Here is a 21,006-nt window from a genome sequence, read left to right on the forward strand (position 1 = left end):
ATCTATGCACACAAGGGTCAGGCAAACACGGTGCAGCTCTTGCATGTCTGAGCCTTTGAGAAAGCAAAAATATGTCTCCCTTCAAAAGCACAGCTGTGGCTTGAAATATTATGCACATATTAGTAACAGTAATGAATATAACTACAAAAGATGCTAGTTAGGGATCTCCTTATTGGGTAAACTTGTGCCTAGCACAAACAAGCAACACTCAAAGCACAATGATGGTAGTGAGCGCAGCCATCTGCTGTTGTAAGCTAGCTCTTTGGTCACGGGTATTTATACATGTTGCACAGTACACTCTAGAGTAATCGCTGGTGCTTGTGTATATTAAAAAATGTTCAACACTATTTGTATTGCATGGGCTATTTGGCTACAAATAACTCTTTTGCTACAGAATGGACGATCACATTCAAAATGTATTGCCCTGAATGTACGTATTTATGAGGGAGTGTAGTGAAGATTGTTGCCTTGTGATTTGTGATTGTTGTCTTCCTCCTGTCTTTTTTTTTTCTCCAGTGTCTCATTTCAGCTTCATTACTATGCAAGCATTATACTGATTCACATGGATTCGTCATGGTTATGCAATTTTTCCTGTATTCATACCTGCCAACTCTTGAATTTTCCGTAAAATGTATGAATTTCGAGCAGTCTTATGATTTTACGAATCTTGCTTGAAAAATTACAGAAAACATTTTATTTGTGAAAAAAAAAAGTGAAAATGTAGTAAAGCTACATCCTGGTACCTTGCACCGCCACGAGAGGGCAATACGTATGCGTGGTATCATCAGCAGCAGCTTCGAGGTTCAAGCAGCTTAAAGAAGCACTGACGGCGATGAACTCTTGCTAAAGAGGAAAGGAGCTCATTCTGCACTTCAAGCAAAAAAGCTGAAAGTTCATACCAGGCACTCTGGGGAAGCCAGCCACATGACCCGTGAGGAGCGCCTGTTCTATTTTTTGTCATCGGAGCTAAACAGGGCATGCTGTCTTTTTCTCCAAAATGTTATACCGCTTTTTGAGAACGCAAACTGCCTTCTGGAGGCACAGGTTCCTCAGATTCATGTGCTGAGGGGCCTCTGTAATTGCCTTTTCGAGGATCTCCTGACTAGATTTGTGCGCCCAGGTGTTGTCAAGGCATGTCATTCATTGCTGGAAGTTGACCACAGAGCTGCAGAGAACCAGAAAGGTGATGAAGACATAGTCATTGGCAGCACAACCTACCTGTGGTTGAGACACTGAGCTGTATTGAAAGAGAGCAGTTCTCTGCTGTACGTCTGTACTTAACGGCAGCATGTGATTACATTCGCCACAAATTCCCGCTAGAAGAAGTCAATCTCAAGATGGCTGAAGTTGCTCAAGTACAAGCTCTGGAAACTGCTTCATTCAACAGTGTATGTCATTTTATTATACCGTTCCCTGCTATCCTACCCCAGCTGAGTGGCAAATCAAAAGAAATAATTGATGCACTTGAAGTTGAGTTTGCCAACTTGCAAGCATATCAGGTTCCAGCTGACGTATCGAATGAGCCAAGGTGGGACGTACAGTGGTCGCAATTGGGAAGTGTTCGAAGTGTCAACGGATCGCTCAGGTTCCACAGAATTTCAGTGGTTATGCTGGGTATTCTCTCCATTCCCCACAGCAGTGCTGAATGTGAGAGAATACTCAGCACTGTGAACAAAACTCTGAGTTTCGGTCATCTGTGTGCGAGAAAACACTCGGAAGTTTGCTGATGGTCAAGGGGCAACAGAGTAGTACTTGCTTTGAGCAAACCTACATGGAGAAGTTTCCGAAGCAGGCAAAGTCGGCAACAGCAAAATCATTGCAAAAATAAATTGCGCCCCAGTGGAGTTTTTGCTCTTTACTCTCCCAGACACGGATTTCACTTGCGGTTGTGGAAATGCTAGTAAGTTTGTCGCAAAAAGTAAATCCCTTAAAAAAGAAAGTGTTCTGCCACACACCCCCCTCCCCTCCTCTAGCTGCGATAGTTTTACAAATGTCCAAATCTTCAGGTTAGCTGTATGTGTATTGATTCTCGCTTTGTTTGAGACAACTTTGTTGGGGATTTTTTGGTCAATTTTCTTTGATGTAACAGTGGAACAGCTGCCTTGGCTTCTGCACATGCAACCAGCGATTTATCCATAAAGAAAAACTTCAAATGCTGTCGACTTTTGGTAATTCGACTATGATGAAACTGACAAAATTGATGGACTTATCTGGCAGGTTGAATTAAGATGCAGAAAAAATGCCAAAATACACTGCCGATTCATTTGGCAGTATTTGCCCGAATCTAACATGCCCCTGAGTCGAAACTTGTGCCAGCTTTCTATGTGTCCAAAGTAGAAAACCAATGTAGATATGGCATTAAAGGTTCTAAAAAAATTAAAACCTAACGCGCCCCAAAAATTTTAGCAAGAGAAATGGACAAGGGTCTAATATATGTTCTGCAGTGGTGGCTGGTGTCCTGAAGTCAGCTTTGCTGCAAGTTTTTTTTGTCAGCTTTGCTGCAGTACACTTTTGTTAAGTGGTAAAGCCTACAAATGTCACTAAGGCTGTCTTGGTTTCGTATTTGATTGCACCATGCAGGCAAATTCCAGCCCAATTTTCGTGGAAACAAAGAAAGGGGCACATTAGAATTGGGTAAACACGGTAATCAGACACTGTGAGCCACCATTATCGCTTGAAAATCTTCCTAGCGAAAGCCGAAAGTAGGCATTTTTGACGGAAGATTGACGTGTTCAATGCATTTACTGCTATCTAAGCTCCACCTAGACAGACTCTGTTGGGGTCACTGTTGGGGTCACTATAGGAGTCAAATGCATGTGTGCTAACTGGCAAAGTTCAAGTTATCTGGCGAAGGGCAATTTTAGGATCGAAATAACAAAAGTTTGGGCCCGTAGAAATGCATTGGTGCTGGCTTGGACCTTAGGTAGTGGTCGAACTAACCCAAAAAATAGAATTAACCGGAGTCAAATTAAGAGAAGTCGACTGTACAGCATGTGTGTCTTTCACAGAGTGATAAATTGATAAGTGACAATCCAGGAGAAAATGGTCACTCAAAATGTAAAACATTGTATGCACAATAATATTATACTGATCTTGATTTGATGTCTTTTAAGGATCACATCTACTGACATTTACTTGATTTTTCTATCCTGAAACACTGGCCTGAGGATGATTGACTGTGCAGGTTGCAGATGGCGGCTGTGCTGTGACGCTGGTGCTCGAGGACTCTGAGGAGACAAGGAAGATGTGGAACTTCAAGTGAGTCTTCCTTGCTGCCTCTGAAAGGCTCTCAATTCAATTCCCTTTTTTATTTAAACATCAGTTGTGCTGTGATGCAGTCAACCAAACACTGCCGTGGATGGTTCATTTGGCGTGAAGCATTACGTCAGCAATGCAGGAATGTGGGAAACACAGCAAAGTTTTGTTCTGCCTAACTGTTTTTATGAATAATTATTTGTAATGAGAAAATTGGTGCGAACAAAGCCGTATTTATAATATGAAAGGAAAGCAACAGACGAGTTGAAGAGGGAGAACGCTCCTTCAAGCTACTTCGTCTGCTGTTTCGTTAGTACCAGTTTTTTTCATTATAAGTAATGCACCTGCCAGCCATTGAGGGTGATGTCAGAGAGTCACTGAGGCAGTCAGATAATAACTGTCGCAGAAAGTAGGTGCAGCTGCATGCTTCCACAATATCTAAAACAGTGGACTCCCGTTAAGATTAACTCTGTTAAGACAAATTCTCTGAGAAGCTGAGCAGATTACAGACTTGTGTTTAGTTCTTGCTGAGTCAGTGGCCTTCTGTTAATATGGATTTCTCATGAGACAAACAAATTTTAATGTTCCCATCATGTTCATCTTTAAAGGGAGCGTGCTGTATATTGTGCCACTGCCTTGCACTGAAAGGAGTGGCACAACTGTTACGTTTTGGTCAAAATGGCGAAGCATTCTCAAAATGTGTAGCAGGGAGCTTGATACCACTTGGCCAGTTTAGCAGTTCTTCCGACTGGCTGTGGCAGAGCATTTGTGCTATGGCATTTGTGCTGCAAGCAATGCGGTAAAATGTGCAAACTGAATGAAGCTGTAAGCGTGAATCACATTTGCTGAATATTAACTTCATGTAAAATTTAGTCGGAGGTTCAGCACCCACCTGCATTGTTTGTATCCTCCGAGTTAATAGCTGCCGGTTGAAGAGAGACACGGTACGATTCAGCGTCAGATCCGACTTCCAGCGCTGCATGTTCCGGCATGTGGCACACGATGATTCAGGGCCCATGGGACGTGCATCCAAACGAGCGAATGGTACGTAATCTCCGCCCAGATTCAGCCCCCCAGCTTGTACGCTCAGAAGGCTTCATATACTCGTCAAGAAATGCAATATAAACAACCTTGCACAATTGTGCTTTGCTTCGTGCAAATACTGTCAATAATAGTATGCCTTTGCGAGTGACAAAACACTTCAAAATCCACAAAAGTCCACTGACCGCTCTGTTGACAGCCAACGATAGCGCCAGTAGGCCTAGCTCTGCATATGCTGCGGCTGATGGCACTTGCGATCTAGCCCGAGCTTGTCAAAGAACGCTTATTTGTGATAACATGATTAAAACTGTACACTTATGTTGCCCGTAATTAAATATAATTGGTTTACTCGACCCCGTCAGCGCGAAAGGCAAACATGCAAGCCGAGTGAGCAGCCTCACTCAGACACTCAGTGTGTGCTGTCTACCTGTGAAATGTCCTCACATTGCTGCTCCCGATCTCGCCAATACTACGTACTAGTGTCCTAGATGCTGCTTTGCAGAACAGGCACGCGTTTAAGATAATTTTACTGAATTTTTAACTATTTCATGTCGGAAACGAATTCTAGCCGGCAAGGAAAAAAGAAAGGAAAAGCCGGCAGATCCCAAGCCCTGTGGGAATCGATGTTATGCGAAGCAGTGTGCAGGAAGCCTGCCAAGCTAACAAAACAACCACGAGAGCACCAATACGTAGGAGGCTGTTTAATGACCTACTTTACACACATGTCATGTCATGTCATGTCAAAAAACCTATCATTTATGTTCATCATGCACTCTTGCCATACTATGCCAATTTTGGTACGCACCAAGTTAACGAAATGATCATGAGAGCATGAAGACTTAGGCGGCTGTTTCATGACGTACATGTCACGCATGTCACGACAGTCATGTCATGACCTATCATTTATGTTCGTCATACACTATTGTCATACTATGCCAATTTTGGTACATACTCAAGACGTAGGCAGACGACATATCATTTATGTTCGCAATACACTTTGGTCATACTACATTCGAACCCACTTAGAACAACATTCAAGTGCCACAAAAAATTTTACTGCTATAACTGATAATTGTTATAACCAGATTGCATGAAAAAGTCAAAATGGGGGATGGCAGAGCTGTTGTGAGGAAACTATAATGGCAAGGACGCCAGTGCCCCTCCTCACCACCTTTGATGGTGGTGATTCGATGGAGGAGATTCTGAGTGCAGATAGCACTGCCTCGTTCTGCAAAGAATCTCCAACGGGCTGATTGTTGTCACCACAGATGGTGGCATTGTGCGACGGAGGGGACGACAGCAGCAGCAGTGATGACGAGATTGATAGTGACCCATCTTTGACACAGACCCCAACGTTCACGCAAAGTGCACTGTCGTAGATAGAGTTGCTCATTGATTTCTTGCAAGCTAAATTATAGCCGTCAGTGCCCGCACAGCGCCGCTAAATGGGATGAACCTCGCAGTTGTAAACCTGAAACTTCTGCAAAAGCAACTACAGATTGCTGACTATTTCATTATGCCTGACGCTTCACATGCTCTTTAGAGGTACAAATAAATGTTTCATTTTTCACAGCCTACTTCCTACGTCAGTTTTTTTTATCGTAAGTCGCAAATTTATGGCACTTGAAGTATAGCGATCATCGGCTGTAACAATTGGATTTTTCGTTCTTCTTGATATTGTTATAAGTAGACTGCACTGCACATGCAAATTTAATGAAATGACCATGAGAGCACCAAGATGTAGGCGGCTAGATAGATAGATGGACGGACGGACAGACAGATAGACGGATAGACAGAGAGAGAGAGAGACGGATAGACAGAGAGAGACGGATAGAGAGAAAGAGAGACGAATAGAGAGAGAAATACTGTAAAGTGGCAAATGTTCGCCAAGAAATGCTTTGCATTTAAAAAAAAAAAAGCGGTGAGAAATTGGCCTGCCAGCGCTGCCTCTGTGGAAGGAATGTCGGAGAATGTTGTACGCTTGTCATGGTGTCATTGGCTGAGGCCAAACGTGGGTGCAGTTGCCAGATGCATTGGACAACGGAAACTTGCCCAGTTTGTCGCACGCTGGGCGTCCGACCCCTCGCTTTGGTGTGGCAAAATGCCTCGGTTCCAGGTGCCGTTCCAGCCTGTCGGACGCCGTATTGGGCGCCGTATTGGTTGCCAAATCAGACCGTGTGTCTCCCGCTTGACTCTAATGTGCCATCTTTCTGCTTTCTGTCGCAGGTTCCAGGTGCTATACACAGTCATCCTTAGAAAGAACAATTTGGTCCTTGACGTCAAGGTGACCAATACAGGTGAAGCCTTCCTGACCATTGTGCCCAACCAGCTGTAGGCTGTCAAATGTCCCAGCGTATTTTGGAATGTTCTTTCTGTACTTGCATGCTTTACCAGTGCTGAGAAGCCAGCTTAGTGTTTGTCTGGCTGACCTTGGCACTTTTCTTTGCCTTTTCTCCTTCTCTCACCTGTGTAAAAGGTTATCCAAAAGTTTCTGGAAACATGTTGCTGCACCTAGACAGAGATCGGTAGGCTGCGCGTCAACAGAGTGCTAATTTGGGCTGGTTTGTACTTACTTTGGCGAAGAAACAAAGCTTTAGAACAGGATAATACGTGACTTTAGTGCCCATCTGTGCTGTCTTTCCTCGTCCTGTTCTGAAGCACCATTTATTTGCCAATGTTGTACACTGCTCTGCTGCCAGAGGGCACCTCAGTATGAGTAATAAGATTTAAAGAAGAGAAAAGAAGATTATGGAGATGCATGCAGAAATGCTAGAATGAAAATCGTGTATTGACCCTTTTTGCAGAGCAGTTTGTTCTAGAGAAACGAGATGACGCTGTTGGTGGCGCGCTGCACTTCGCCTCAGAGTCAGCGCACGAATACAAAACCATTACCGCTTCCACCTTGCTTTTTTGCGATCAGCTTCGGAAATGCAACTGAGTTTTCGCTGATGCACCATGCTCCAATCATGTCGGATTGAATCATGTGGATTGAGGACGTGCAGTAGTTGGCTGCAAAAATAGTGACTGGCATATTAAGGAATGAAATGAATCTGTTCAGCCAAGTTCGCGGACCGTTGCTGCAACTGTGCGTATGTGCTACCAGCACTTTGAGATATATGGATTTCTTCGAGGATGCAGAAATTTGCTCATTTGCCAGCCTTGTATCGCTAACCTTCAAACAAAGCGCTTCTGCCACGGAATGTTAGTAAGAGAGAGTACCGCTCGTTAAACAATGACAAAGGGAGTAGCGCCGCTTCCTTTCATAGTACGTTTCGCGCACAGTATCTACGCACATCTACCCTCAACTGGCACGTAATTTTACGCCCACTCTATCGCCAAGGTGTCAATAAGTGAATGGGCGAATGCTTGAATATATACGCACCATATACGCACAATACCGTATTTACTCGATTCTACCGCACCCTTGATTGTAATGCTCCCGTTTTCTGTGACCTAAAAAAAGAAGTCTTTTACAGGACTGCGCACCTCATTCTTTCATGCAGAAATACAACTTTCTCTCATTTGGAAAAAAAAAAAGAAGATTTGCTCCCAATTCACTAAAGTTGTGATAAATAAAAAAAGTCGCAGTTTTGCCCGAAAGGTGAAGCATCGATTACGATAGCAAATTAGTAGACAGCTATAAGAAAAGTAAAGATATAGTAGTTTTATTGGCTGTATAAACATTTAAACATTTGCTTACTAACTAAATTAACAAGCATGGTGTCACGCACGCACGAGCAAACATGAGCACGTCTCACTCAATGACTGTGGAAACTCTAAACACTGGAGTGAGGAAGTGCGGTAGCAGGAGTGAGGGAATTGATCTTTATGCGGCCTTTCGCATCGACACTAACTAAGGGACGAGAACACAGTGCGGTGCGCCTACATGCATAGACTCTTATCTCCATCGCAGATTGCTTTCAAGATAGGCCACCCCATACCTAGCAGCCGCTGGCGTAGAACGCTTCTCCTGTTTGCGCCAGTCCTGCAGGCAAGTTTCGGGAACTTCAAACACCCGTGATGTGGCCCAATTTCCGTCAAGTCTCCGCACGCATGATAGCTTTCCTTTTAATTGCTCCATCGTGATTAACTCGGCATGTCTTTACAGTCGGCACTTCCATGCTGATAGAGCAAACGCAGAAAACGGGAAGCCGAATGGTGCACTAACCTAAGCCAGAGGAAGCATTGCCTAAGCCCATGTACTGCAGCACATGGAGGAAGCTATGGCAGCTAGGCTTGAGGTGCGCATTTTAGCATTGAAATTGTGTACAAACACACTTCATTATATTAAAGTTCAAAATATATGGTGTTCCATGGACAAGAAGTCCATGCCCATATATCGCAAAATGAAAACACGTGTAGAGCTGTGCTCAAATTTCGCATTACGGAGTATTGTATTTGTGGGGGAATTTTATGTGCAAGCATAACTGGCCAGCACTTCAAATCGGCGGTGTTTGTCTGAGGCCACGAAGCATTCTATAAAGCACTAAAGTTGTTTGTTCTATCACTAAAGTTGCTCATACTTTGTCCTACATTCTTTACAAAGTTATTCATCGGAATTTTGAGAATGACTACCTACAAAGAAATGTCACGAAACAAAGCACCGACAGCACATGCCTTTTATATTAAATCTTCTCAGACTGAAATATTAAAAGTGCGAAATAACAAGGTCGACCCAATCAAGAGGCCGTGTTTCAATGAGAAAGTTCACCTTCGTGCATAGCGTTTTGCTTAGATGCTGCGGTGCTCGCTGTGCATGTTCGTGGTGTCTCTTCTTTGCATGTGTAGCAATGGCACTTTCCCTGTGGCACAACAGGCACCATACCGACCGTCAAGATCAATGTAGCATTTGCGGCTGCGGTCATGCCCTTTCAGTTTGTGTTGCGATGCCGTGGTGCTTGCTGTGCACGTTTGCGGCGTCCATATGCTTGCGCGTAACCCGTGTTCATGAAGTGAAACGTCACTAATTTTTTCTGTGTGTGTAACTTGCATCACTGGGCATGTGCCATTGGGTAGCATATTTTTTTCCTCTTGTAAGCCACACCCCCAATTACAACAACCTAAAAAAAAATTGAAGGTCTGCACACCTAACCTTGGAAATTACTGCATACAACAACGCTCAGATATTTTCAGAAAACTCTCTATTTGGGGACGCACGACTTGTGCACGTCGCGCCTTTGACCAGCGGCTCTCTGCCCCCCCCCCCCCTCCCCCTGCTTTCTCTTTTCGCTGTATTCACACAACGGATGTGATCACAGACGAATCAGTCATGTGACTTGTGATGTGAATGATGTGACTGTGGTGTGATTCCCACAATGTGTGGGATCTGCCTAATTTTTTTTCGTCTTCAAAACCTATTCTATAACAAAGTGCTCGGGAGCAGCAAAATCCTTCATTATACAGCCCACTTCATTGTAATGGATGTACGCCACACTGCTCACACTGGAGCACACTAAGCATCTTGAATAAAAGACCTTTATTTAACATGAACTTACGAGAGACTTAGTGAACAGAATTTTTACTGTGAACAGAATGTGCGACTGCACCTAACATTGTTGCATCGTGGTTCACAGCATGCTCAGCTCCAAAACACAGGAGCTGCACAAAATAAAGCCGTAGATCATAAAATGCTGTTATCCTCTCCTTTATCGTCAAAATTCTTAGTTCATGATCTTCATCACTGTTGCTTTTGCTGACATTGGCGTCCTTTCCACTCTAGCTGGCTTTGAAGATGTCGTTGGTCGTCAGCTGTAGGATTGCACCATCACATTGTCATCAACTACAACATATTCATCAGCCTTCGCACCTGTTGATGAGCTACAGCAAGCAGCCTACAATTTGAGCGATTCCTGGAGCAGTGCAACATGACTACTTCTGACATCATCCCACTCGTCAAGTGCGTTGCTAGCGCTGCTGTTTGCACGAAGTACACCCATGGCGCACTTTGGTGACATCTATGGAAGGCAGTGGTGTTCGCTGTGAAGCAGCAAATAACGTGTCGGGGTTACCTGAATTCTTTCATTGTATAGGCAAATTCATTGCAATGATCTGCAGTGTAGAGGTGTTCACAATACATATGAAGCAGGAATGCAGCTGGGGCATAATGAATCCTTCGTTATACAGGTGATTTCGTTGTAGAAGTGTTCTTTAAGAAGCATTTTACTGTATTTATCATTTTTGTAATGCTGTATTCCATACAGCAGCCATTAATTCCTAGAAAAGTTATTAGCAACCATTCTCTAAAAATGTCGAGAGGCTGCTTGTGCAGTTTTTAATGACATTTACTGATCTTGTATTGAAAACTTATTCTCTGTCCTTGATAGTCAGTTGTCTTTTTTGGACTTGTCAGCACAGTCATGGTACCTAAGTTTGTAGAAACAAATATCCTTACTGTAAATTCGTATATGCCTCTATATTCAATATTCTATTCAATATTTGACATATACTGTTCTTGTTTGATTCATATAAAAAATTTTTGGTATTTGCCCACCTCTAGTAGGAAGGCATAAACTTATCTCTGTTTACAACCTTCATACCACATGTGCTAGTCTATCTGTCAGCCCCCGTTTTCTTTTAGTAGGAAGGAAAGCATTACTAGTCCCGAAACAGTTGCAGTACACTCGAGCATATGCTTCAAGGTCGTCTAACCCACTCCTTGAACCTGTACTTGGATGCCACGTGGAAAGGTCACTGTCAGTAAGGTGTTTCTTCCGAAGCTCGTGAAGGGTGCCGGCTTCTATCCCTATGCTGTCACTGCGGGCATAATGGTAGCCCTTCGCTCCTTGACTTTCTTAACTGAACACTGCCTGCACCGTTCTCTTGAATTGATTTATGGGGTTCAATGTTCCAAAATAACACGCAAGCTATGAGAGACGTACTGGAGGGCTTCAGATCTATGTTGACCACCCAGGGTTCTTTATAGTGCCCCTAAATATACAACTGTGTGAGTGTTTCTGCAGTGCATCTCAGATAAAACAAACATGTCTCAGCTCCGAGCTCCTTTATGGCAATTTCGGAAGTACCTTTAAACTGCACGAGATGTCCACTGACATGCTGCTAATATAATCACTCAGCCACTAACATCCCACTGTAGGTGACATGTGTAGCCATGGTTGTGCTAAAGGCCGCATACCATCTGTCACCATAGTTCCTAATCTAGCTGTGTAGTTCATGGCTTCAACACTTGATCCCTTTTATAAGTTCCAAAAATATGCAATGCCACATGTCAGTGACTCAGTGAATCTATGTCCGTGAAATGACAAGACATTGGTGCAATACACTGTGAATGCTACAAACTGGTGGGATCACATTCTTCGACAATCACTTTCAGGGATACTATCACTTTTGAGAGACTTTGCGCGAGTAGTACCTAATGCATTGGTGCCAAGATTGATCTCTTAGCAAAGTGGCAGAAACACTGTTGCCCGTAGATGTCAACATCTTCGACGCTAGTCATGCAATATCTCGTGAAGGTATTCCTCAATGTTAATGACGGAGAATGCCACTCCTGGTGCATTGCAATCAATCATTTGGTGCATTGTTTCCATCTGCACCTCTTGACACTAGTTCCTTTCACGAATATTTTCATTTTGCCAGTCTTTCTTGTTTCAGGCCTTCTTTTTACGTTCCTAATGATAGCTGGTGCCGTTTTGTGCATTTGTTGTTGCTGCAGGTGATGCGGAGTTTGCATTCACGCTCCTGCTCCACACATACCTGAGGCTGAACGATGTGAACCAGTTCTCCATATCAGGCCTGCGAGGCTGCCCCTGTATTGACAAGGTGAGATCTCAGCTTGCAAGGGCAGTAAGAGAGAATGCCGAGTAACGCTAGACTGGAGGATTGTATGCACTACAGAATTGCACCACCATGTGGAATCTGAGCAGGACCAGGCTCAGATTTTGCACAGCAAACACTAGGAATCTTGCCAAATAGCATGCTTATGAAAGTGCTTTATGTGTGCCACCATACAATGATTGTCACTGTTGTTTCATTATTGCACTTTCATAGCACAATGTGGTACCTGCTGCAGTGCCTCAGTGACTATGGCTGACTAATGCTGTAGCATAAAAACTGTTCATGTTTCACTGTTACATTTAAATTAAAAGGACGCTAAAGGGTAACGTTGCAGCTGGATTGATAGATTAGATTGCGTGCCAGAAAGTCAATCTTACCATCAGCAGAGGCTTTCTAAGCGATTTCTATGCGAAAATGAAAGTGCGGTAACTTCAATATGGTGATGTCACCTTGAATGCACTTTTGAATGCAATGGGCGTTGGCTTTATTTCTTTAGATGTCATGACTAAGCGATGCCTCTAGCAGAACCGAAGTAAAGAAATCTCGTAACAGATGGTGCAAGAGTGTGATCTGGTGGCAGAGAATGATACCACTGGACCAATACTCTGGCCTCTCTGAGATTATGCAGCCCAATGAAGAGTCGAACCCAACTGTCTCAGTGTTGTGTAGATGCAAACGCTTGTCGTGACGATGAGTGGAGCATGGCAGGAATCGTTCTGCTTGGGCATGGCAGCATGCATTTTTGAACGTCATTCGAATGACAAAAAAAAAAAAGGGGGGGGGGGGTGAAAAAGTTGTGAGGACATTGCAATGGCAGAATTTGACTGCTGATCAGGTACATTCAAAACGTTTTTGTTCAGAAGTATCTGTGAGAAGAGGTGCCCCTTAATATGAGACGCATTCTTTACTTTTTGCAACAGGTATCGCATACCCTTTCTGATGAGAGGTGCTAAAGAATCTCTATGGAACAAGAGTGGTTTGTGACTTGTGTGCAAAGCTGCTCGTTGCTTTGTGATGTAATGTAATGATCGCTTGAAAAAGGAATGCATGTAGTTATTTCTTTGCTGTCACATCACACAGGTGAAGCAGGGAGAGAAGAGCCTGGAATGCGAGGACCAAGTGCGCATCAAGGGTGCCACAGACAGGTAGGTCTTTGTCTTTTTCACTTGCCTTTTCTATGCAAAACATTCCTTGCCCCATACCAGGAGGCACTTTGAGGTATGTTCCTGCTGAAGCTCTTTTCAGGCTTACAGATAAAACACTGTACTTGGCTCTCTAACAAATGTGGCCGCTGTTAACAGTGCCTTTCTTTTCAAAACTGTGGGTGATGGCTATGTTGACAATGTCTGTCGAAGAGCAGTACGACAGCACAGATCCCGTAAACGCATGCTTGAGTGCACAACTGAATAATTTACGGTTGTCAGTTGGCTGAGTAGTCAAAATTGTGTACATAGCATGGCCATATCTGTTTATTATTTTATAGGTGGCCCATTTTACTTTGGCTGCACTTGCACTTGTGCAATCAGTGCAGCAAAATGTGTTTAAAAGTGCAGGTTGTCATGAGCCACCTGTTGCTCCAACACAGTGCACGTGGAAATGGCTTCTAGAATGCAGCAGAAGCTCAATTTATTAGCGAAGGACTGCACTGCATTCCGAAAGAACAAAAGACTAAACCTAGCAAGTTTCAAAAACTCTTTTTGTACCAAAATGGCCTTGATATGAGAAAATACTTCGATATCCACAGCGGCACTGATGTATTGGCTCCGAGGTTTTAGTGTAAAAGGCAGAAATAGGAAACGTATCTCAGTTTTCTTCATTGTTCAGCTTTTTTAGCCAAATAAATGAAAACAGGTTCAAAAGGCTACCAGTGTTGCCTTTTAATGTCCCCTTAATCATGGTGCTAAAGGGTGAGCAAGGATGGTTGCTAACTTAATGTCTGTTGTCTTCATTCCTGGGCTGTCTTTTTGCACCCCTAGTGTTGGAGATCGCATAGTCTAAGAGAGACTGATAATTGGACATATTGCTGACGGAGTAGTGGACATAAAAACAGGCAGTGATGATGATGGTGAATCTGATTTGCGGAGTCAAGGTGAATCGCGCAGCTGTATGAACCGTTCGCACTCCCCTCCCACTGCTGCCGTTCTTCATAACGTGGATGAGGTAGCCACCACTGGTGTTTCTAATGTGCTCGTCCTCTTATTTTCAGGATTTGTAGAAATAAAGCGAAAGTATCAAATAAAAACTGTGCACGTCCACACCGACAATGATGCAGTAAAAGAATCTTTTAGCCACAATAAAATTCTAAGTGAAAAAGTCAAGGCAACTAAAAAGAAACCTCAAATCATGTGGGTAACAAAACTCTGGTTACTTATAAATCAGGCGAAGGGGGGAGCTCTGCCCCGCCCCCCCCCCCCTCAGGGCAAACATTGGAGGGGGCTCGAACCCCGGAGCCCCCCTGTAGTTGACACCTATGCATATTAGCACGTAGGCGAACTTGGCACGTGTGCTCGTGGTAGTGACTGACTGGTTGGCTGCAGATCCGAACGCCGCTTCAACATTCGTCAATCTAGCCCGTATGCTTGATCGTGCAACTGGTCACTGATGAGCCACCCGTCGAAGCAAATGAGTGACAAGCTTTTCACGGCAACTTGTTGCCTGTCATCACATTGGCAGGGGCGAATTTTCTTCACGGCCACGCCATTTGCTACACTGTCTAACCCCTTAGCCCTAATCGGAGCTGCGACGTTGGGTGTGGAGGACTGAAGTTATGGTCGCCAAATCATTCACAGTGGTTGTGCAACCCTCAGAAAGCCGGCAAACTGCATCGCCAACTAAAACAAGTGCAAGGGAATACAGTTTCATGTTCATGCGAAGTACCATATGGTGGCCCCTTTCCAAACGCACTGAACTCGTAGGCGCGCAACGGCCTCTTTTCGTAGCTTTGAGCAGCCCGTCACATGACTATAGCTTTGGATTTACATGGTGAGCTCCAAAAAGACGCAGTTTCTTCCAAAAGGCAAAGCATCGATTGCCATAGCAAAATAGTAAACAACTATATCAAGTAGGTATAGTAGTTCTATCAGCCATGTAAACTGGTAAACATTCACTTACTAAGTTAACATGCATGGTGTCACGCATGCATAAGCTAATATGAACACAGCTCACTCAATGATTGTCGAAACTCGCCGTCAAGACGCTGGAGTGAGGAAGCATGGCAGCAGCCGCGAGTGAATTGACCTTCGTGCTGCCTCTTGCTTCAACGCGAACTAAGCGTAAAAAACAGCGCACATGAAGCTATGTCCCTTGGCGCACACTCTGTACTCATTGCAGATCTCTATCAAGATAGGGCCCTGTCAGCTAAGCCATACTTCGCAGCCACTGGAAACCCTCCTCCTTCATCTCCACCCCCCCCCCCCCCCTTGTTGCCTTGCTGCGACAGATGATGGCACGCTTCCTCCCAGCTTTCCTCCCTTGCGCTCGCGATTGAGCCGCCATCATCAATTCACCCTCGCACACTTTCACTCGCACATGCCGCACGTGGCGATGATGTTATTGCCCTTGGACTTTATACGGAACATTACAGCAATGGCAGAAATGTGCCTGGAGTGTTTGTATAATTGCTATCACAATGAAATATCATGTGACAGCACACTGACCCCTGGCTGCGGACGCATCTAACGGACGACAAACGGACGCCGATGAAAAAAAAAAGTCGCAGTTAGGCTCCAAAGGCGAAGCATCGATTCCGATACGAAATAAGTAGACAGCTATATAAGTAAGGAAAGCAGTTCTGTCAGCTGCATAAACTCGTAAACGTTACCCTACTAACTAAATTAACAAACATTGTGTCATGTCCACACAGGCAAACGAAACACATCTCACTCGAGCACGGGCGCTCGCTGTCAATAGAGAGTTTTAGAATAGGGGCCCCAATATTTTGGGGCCCCAAAGAGCTTTGCGGGTGTTAGCGTTGGGGCACGCAGGAGTGAAGAGTTTTAGAATAGGGCTTTGCGTTTGCAGATAGCGTCTTGCGCTGACAGCGCCACTACGGCGTCTAAGAAAAACGATTAAAAATAATTAAATAAAATATACCATCTTATGATATGAATAGTAATTTTGACTTGCGTGTATTTGCGTTTAATTACAATTTAGAGGTTATTCTCCAAGCAGCAAACAATTAGTTGTGCTTAGTTTGGAGCAACAAATCCAACTTTACGTGCCTTCACCAGCCAAGCTTAGCCGTGTTAGGCCTACGAGCCATAAAATCCACACTCGAATTCGGAATCAGCGGCGTCTAATGAATCAATCTTCATAACACACGCTAGTTGAGAGAAAGCGATAACTGCAGTCACTTCTCCTAGCTTGCGAACTTCACGCATTACCGCGAGTCGAACCCAGTTTGGTGCTAGGTTAGAGCCGTCGCTTCAATGGGTGCCGCCATGTTTGTTGACGCAAAGCTTTTGGGAACGCTATTTGAGCTCCCGCTAAATCGGTGAAATAGCGTTCCCAACGCAAAACCCAAACGCAGTTTGCGTCTCGCGCATGCGCAGTGGCTTCGACGCTATTTCTTTGGGGCCCCTATTCTAAAACTCTCTAATATGCCGGCCTAAGGAATAGAGGCAGCAGCAGCGAGCGAATTCGTCACCCTGCTGCCTCTCTCTACAAGTGAACTAAGCGGCGAGAACACAGCACACACGAAGCTATGAGCCATCAGCACATCTACACTCTGTACTCATCGCAGTTCTCTTCAAGATAGGAGCTCCCGCGGCCGTGCTCAGCTGCACCACATGCAGCCGCCGCTGGAGTAAACCCTGCTCCCTCGTGCCTTGCACGTGGTGGAAGACTGTGTGCTCCCACCCCGCCTTCCTCCCCTGAGTATGTGAGATCAAGCCATACTCCTCGGCTCACCCTCGCACACCTCTGAGTCGCACCTACTGCATACAGTGCACGGTCATGGTAGTATAGCACTTGGACTATGTACGGCACATCACGGTGACACTGACTGCAGAAATGCGCCTAGAGTGTCCATTTGCAATAAAAAAGGGAGCAGGGAAGGGGGGGGGCATTGCGCAGACTTGCCCTGGGCCTCCCCATCTGGGAAATCTTTACCACCGGCAGCAACAGCGGTTGACACGTGCGGCGGCAGTGACCGCTCAGAGCGGTGCCAAGTGGTGTGATGCGCATTCTCCACTTTTGTCTGTCATGCAGGTTGACCTTAGCAAGTAGACAGTAACCCTCGGAAGCCACCTGCCATAAAGATAGAAAAACAATCTGTTTTCTGCAGAAGAAAACTGGAAAGCAGTACTTTCTAGGCAGTAGAAAATTTCCATTAAGCATGTACTGTATTGTCCACTATTAAATTGGAAGCCCCAATGGCATTTAGGACAAATTGGCCATTTCTTCAGCTTTAGGCAATTCTAGCTGACACACATTCTGTCGATGAATCATTTGGACAGACCTTCGTATGTGCAGGCATAATAATTTGGTGCTCTCTTTCATAAGAGTAGAGCATACTATGTATGATTCATAGGTAGATAAGTAACTGATAGCTAGTAAGATTATTGTTAAGTAATGTGATTAGTCTCCTGAGCATGTGCAGCACTGTTTTAACAGTGGAGCTGTTTAAGCTTTTATTTTTGCCATGGAGCACTACCAACAAACTCAGCCAGCTGTGCGCTGCCTCGTGTTGCCTAGCAATCACCTGCGAGAGCACCGAGCTGCGTAACCTCCTCCACGCCCCACGTGCAAAGGGCGGAGTCGTGACGTCACAGGCGAGTAAAAGCTCAGAACAGCCGGTGCAGTGACACACCTCTCGCCTCCTCTACTCCGTGTGTACATGCTGCTGCCATGGGAAGACCGAAGAAACTCCGGACGTCCACAGAAGAAGCGGCTTACCAGCAAGAGCGCTGTACTGCCAAACGAGAGGAGACGCGTTGCCACCGAGCTGATCCGGAACACTGCGCCGAAGCTCTGGCTGAGAAGAGGCAACGCCGAGTCGAGGGGCTCGAGTTTCAATCCAAGGAACGCGAGAGTCGGCGCCTGAAACCTCAACGTCGCCGAGGAAGCGATTCCGGCCTGCGACTGCTCGAAAACTTCCAGTGTCCAGCCCGCCGAGACAACAACTTAGCGAAACCTAGCATAACCTTGCAAAACCTACAAACAACTTAGGCAAGCCATGTAAAAGCTAGGTGATCACTAGCTCCGCTGTCGACTACAGCCTTACACCACTAGTGCAAGCTGCACACTTCTTTTTTTTTTGCACACAGCTTGGAAGAATAAATGTTTGCGTTAAATTTTCTGGTATTCAATTCGATGTTTGGGTTTTCTTTCTTGATTGAATTCGGTATTTGATTTGAAATCTACTATTCGGTATGCGCACACCCCTACTTTAAAGTGTTCAAAAAATATTGTGGAAGTAGCAGTGTTGATCTGCTGTAATTACCATGAATACTGAGTAAAAGCAATTGTCACTGGAAGCAAAACGATTTGTGTTATTATTGGAAGTCGCATTCTAGGAAGATGTCTTAAACAAGGATGTGCCAATAGACCCTAGAGAACACAGTAGCCAACAATACTCCGATGCAAGCCTGTGTAAGGCAACAGCGGTGTGGTGCTTGAGAGATAGATAGGGAGAGAGAGAAAAACATTTATTTCATTTCGTCCCCGTGTCCAAGCCCACTGGGTTTTGGTGAGAGGTGACAAATGGCGGGACACAGGGTTGAGGTTGTGACCTGCCACATTGGCAGTTCTAAGCTGGTACTCACGTGGTCTAGATGCTCTCGGTGACGTGCACTAACAGATTGGAAGCATTTTCTTACCTTGTTTAATAAGTGTGGAAGTTCCTCTTCAATGTATATGGTTCAAATGGGGCAGAATAAAAATACCATGTATAGCTGTGTATATGCCGAGTGTAGTAAAAGTATGTTATTATGCTCAGTGTAGGTCAATTATGCTGTGTATTAGGTTGGTTGATTGCGCAACCAATCAATCTTTATGTCCAAAGTGACACAAAGGCTATGAGGGATACCTTAGTGGCGGGCTCTGGGTTATTTTTAGTGCCCGTAGTTCTTCAGCATGTACCCATAGATCAGTATGTGTGCATTGTTGCATTCATCCCACATCAAAGTCGGGCTTGTACACTTACAGAGGGAAAGTAACCGTTTACAACCACGATTACTTCATCTGAAAATGCAATTGCAGTTACCAATAAGTGCCCTGGGAAAAATAACTGAGCAATTGCGGAAATTTAGTCAGTTACACTTACGTTCATTTTCTCCCAACCTTATTAATATTTCACAAATGCACTGTATATCGAGCTGGCCTAGCTAGCTTATTCAGTGGGTTTTCAGCAGCCCTTCACATTTCAAAAATTTTTGTCTGTCATCCTCCCTCACTTTATTGTCAGGAAACAAGCTTTTGCTCAAGCAGCGCACATGGAAGAAAATAATATCACATGAACGTGTGATGAGGACATGCACAGGCGCCTGTGTATGTCCTTATCGTTCATGTCGTGCGAACACCTCTTTTCTCCAACTGCGCTGCTTCAACAAAATCAAAGATGAGAAACTATCCCGTCAGTAGCTATAAAATAAGAAACCATCAGCGACACTGAAAATTTCATAAATGTGCGTGCTGGAGGCAAGAGCAGCATCGTAATGTATGAACACCTTATACACAAGATTGTGCATACTCAAAGGCTTGATGCTTTACATGCTCTATGAAGCGCAGCACTTTATTGTGGCTGGGCTCAATGGAGGCATTCCCGGCTTGCCCAGTGAAAAGCAGAGAACATTCTCTCCAGTTGGACTTCCTAGCATCAGTGACCTATGTGACCATCACTATCAAGCCGTAGCAGAACCATTGCAAATCGTTGGCCAATGTTTGCTTGAATGTTAATATGAGAAAACAAATACTGAACATGTGCACCTACGTCGCTGCTGCATGGCCACGATCATGGGTGTTCTACTGTATATTCACTGCGAAATTCAAGTGCTCAAAGCTGCATCGCCTGTTATAGTTTGTCTCGTTAATAAAGTAAGGCCTGAGTCACACAGCCGTCAAGTGTTCCGCCGAGTCACCACTGTGTCAAAAAAACTTGCAGCAGGCACGATGGAACAGCGTACGAATAGGCAACGGCGGTGGTGACATCGAGAGGAGGAGCAGCACAGTTTTGTACAGTGTTCACTGACTGGCCCCAAGTTCGCCTAAACCTAGAGAAATATTATCTACAATATGCATTGGATCTGTTAATTAACTGTTAAATAATGTTAAATCTGTTAAATAAACCACTGAAATGCACTGCTCAGTATTTGATGTGCCCACACATGGAACGCAAGTGTAAACAGAGCAGCAGCCGCTGCTGTTGCCAGCTCCAGCTTTGTAAATTGGCTTTATTTAGTGATGGCTTCTTCATTACTGATTGGCCCATTTCGTAGGGGCGGGCTCCCTGACCCTGCTGGCAACGGAAACAACGAACTTGTTTTTTGAGGAGAAAATGACTCGGAAACCCTCTCTCCTGACGAAAACCGGTGCCGTAGCGGTGACACGACTGAACATTTTACAGTGGTGTGAAAGAGGCCTAACTGGTTATTTGTAATCAGTTGTTGAAAAATGTAATTAAATTACAGGGATTGTTACCAAGTGAAAAAAAATAATCAATTACAAACCTACCAAAAATATGTTATTGGTTACAATTAACTAATTACTTCATAATTTGTTATGTAGAAGTCCCATAAAAATGCAGCTGCCATAGTCAAGAACCAAACCTGCGAGACCAGGCTTACAAGAAGGCCACAGTAGCAACCAATCACTTACAAAGAGCATAAAAGCAGCAAATGCGTGATTGGCGTGCATCTTTGCTGGAGGATTGCCTAGCTTTGAAAAAGGAGATCTGTATTTAGGAACGGTCTTTGAAGT

At 44.5% G+C, this 21,006-nt stretch overlaps 1 protein-coding gene across 1 annotated transcript in view; it reads left to right on the forward strand.

The window, feature by feature from the left end:
• LOC126534407 (uncharacterized) overlaps positions 1 to 21,006 on the forward strand; it is a 58,265-nt gene that overhangs the window by 25,546 nt on the left and 11,713 nt on the right. The window contains exons 5-8 of the mRNA XM_050181691.3: positions 3,185 to 3,258; positions 6,523 to 6,593; positions 11,969 to 12,075; positions 13,171 to 13,235. Coding sequence (XP_050037648.2) covers positions 3,185 to 3,258; positions 6,523 to 6,593; positions 11,969 to 12,075; positions 13,171 to 13,235 — 317 coding nt within the window. The remainder of the gene's footprint in view (positions 1 to 3,184; positions 3,259 to 6,522; positions 6,594 to 11,968; positions 12,076 to 13,170; positions 13,236 to 21,006) is intronic.

The sequence above is a fragment of the Dermacentor andersoni genome, chromosome 7, assembly GCF_023375885.2.
Source record: "Dermacentor andersoni chromosome 7, qqDerAnde1_hic_scaffold, whole genome shotgun sequence".
Lineage (NCBI taxonomy): Eukaryota > Metazoa > Arthropoda > Arachnida > Ixodida > Ixodidae > Dermacentor > Dermacentor andersoni.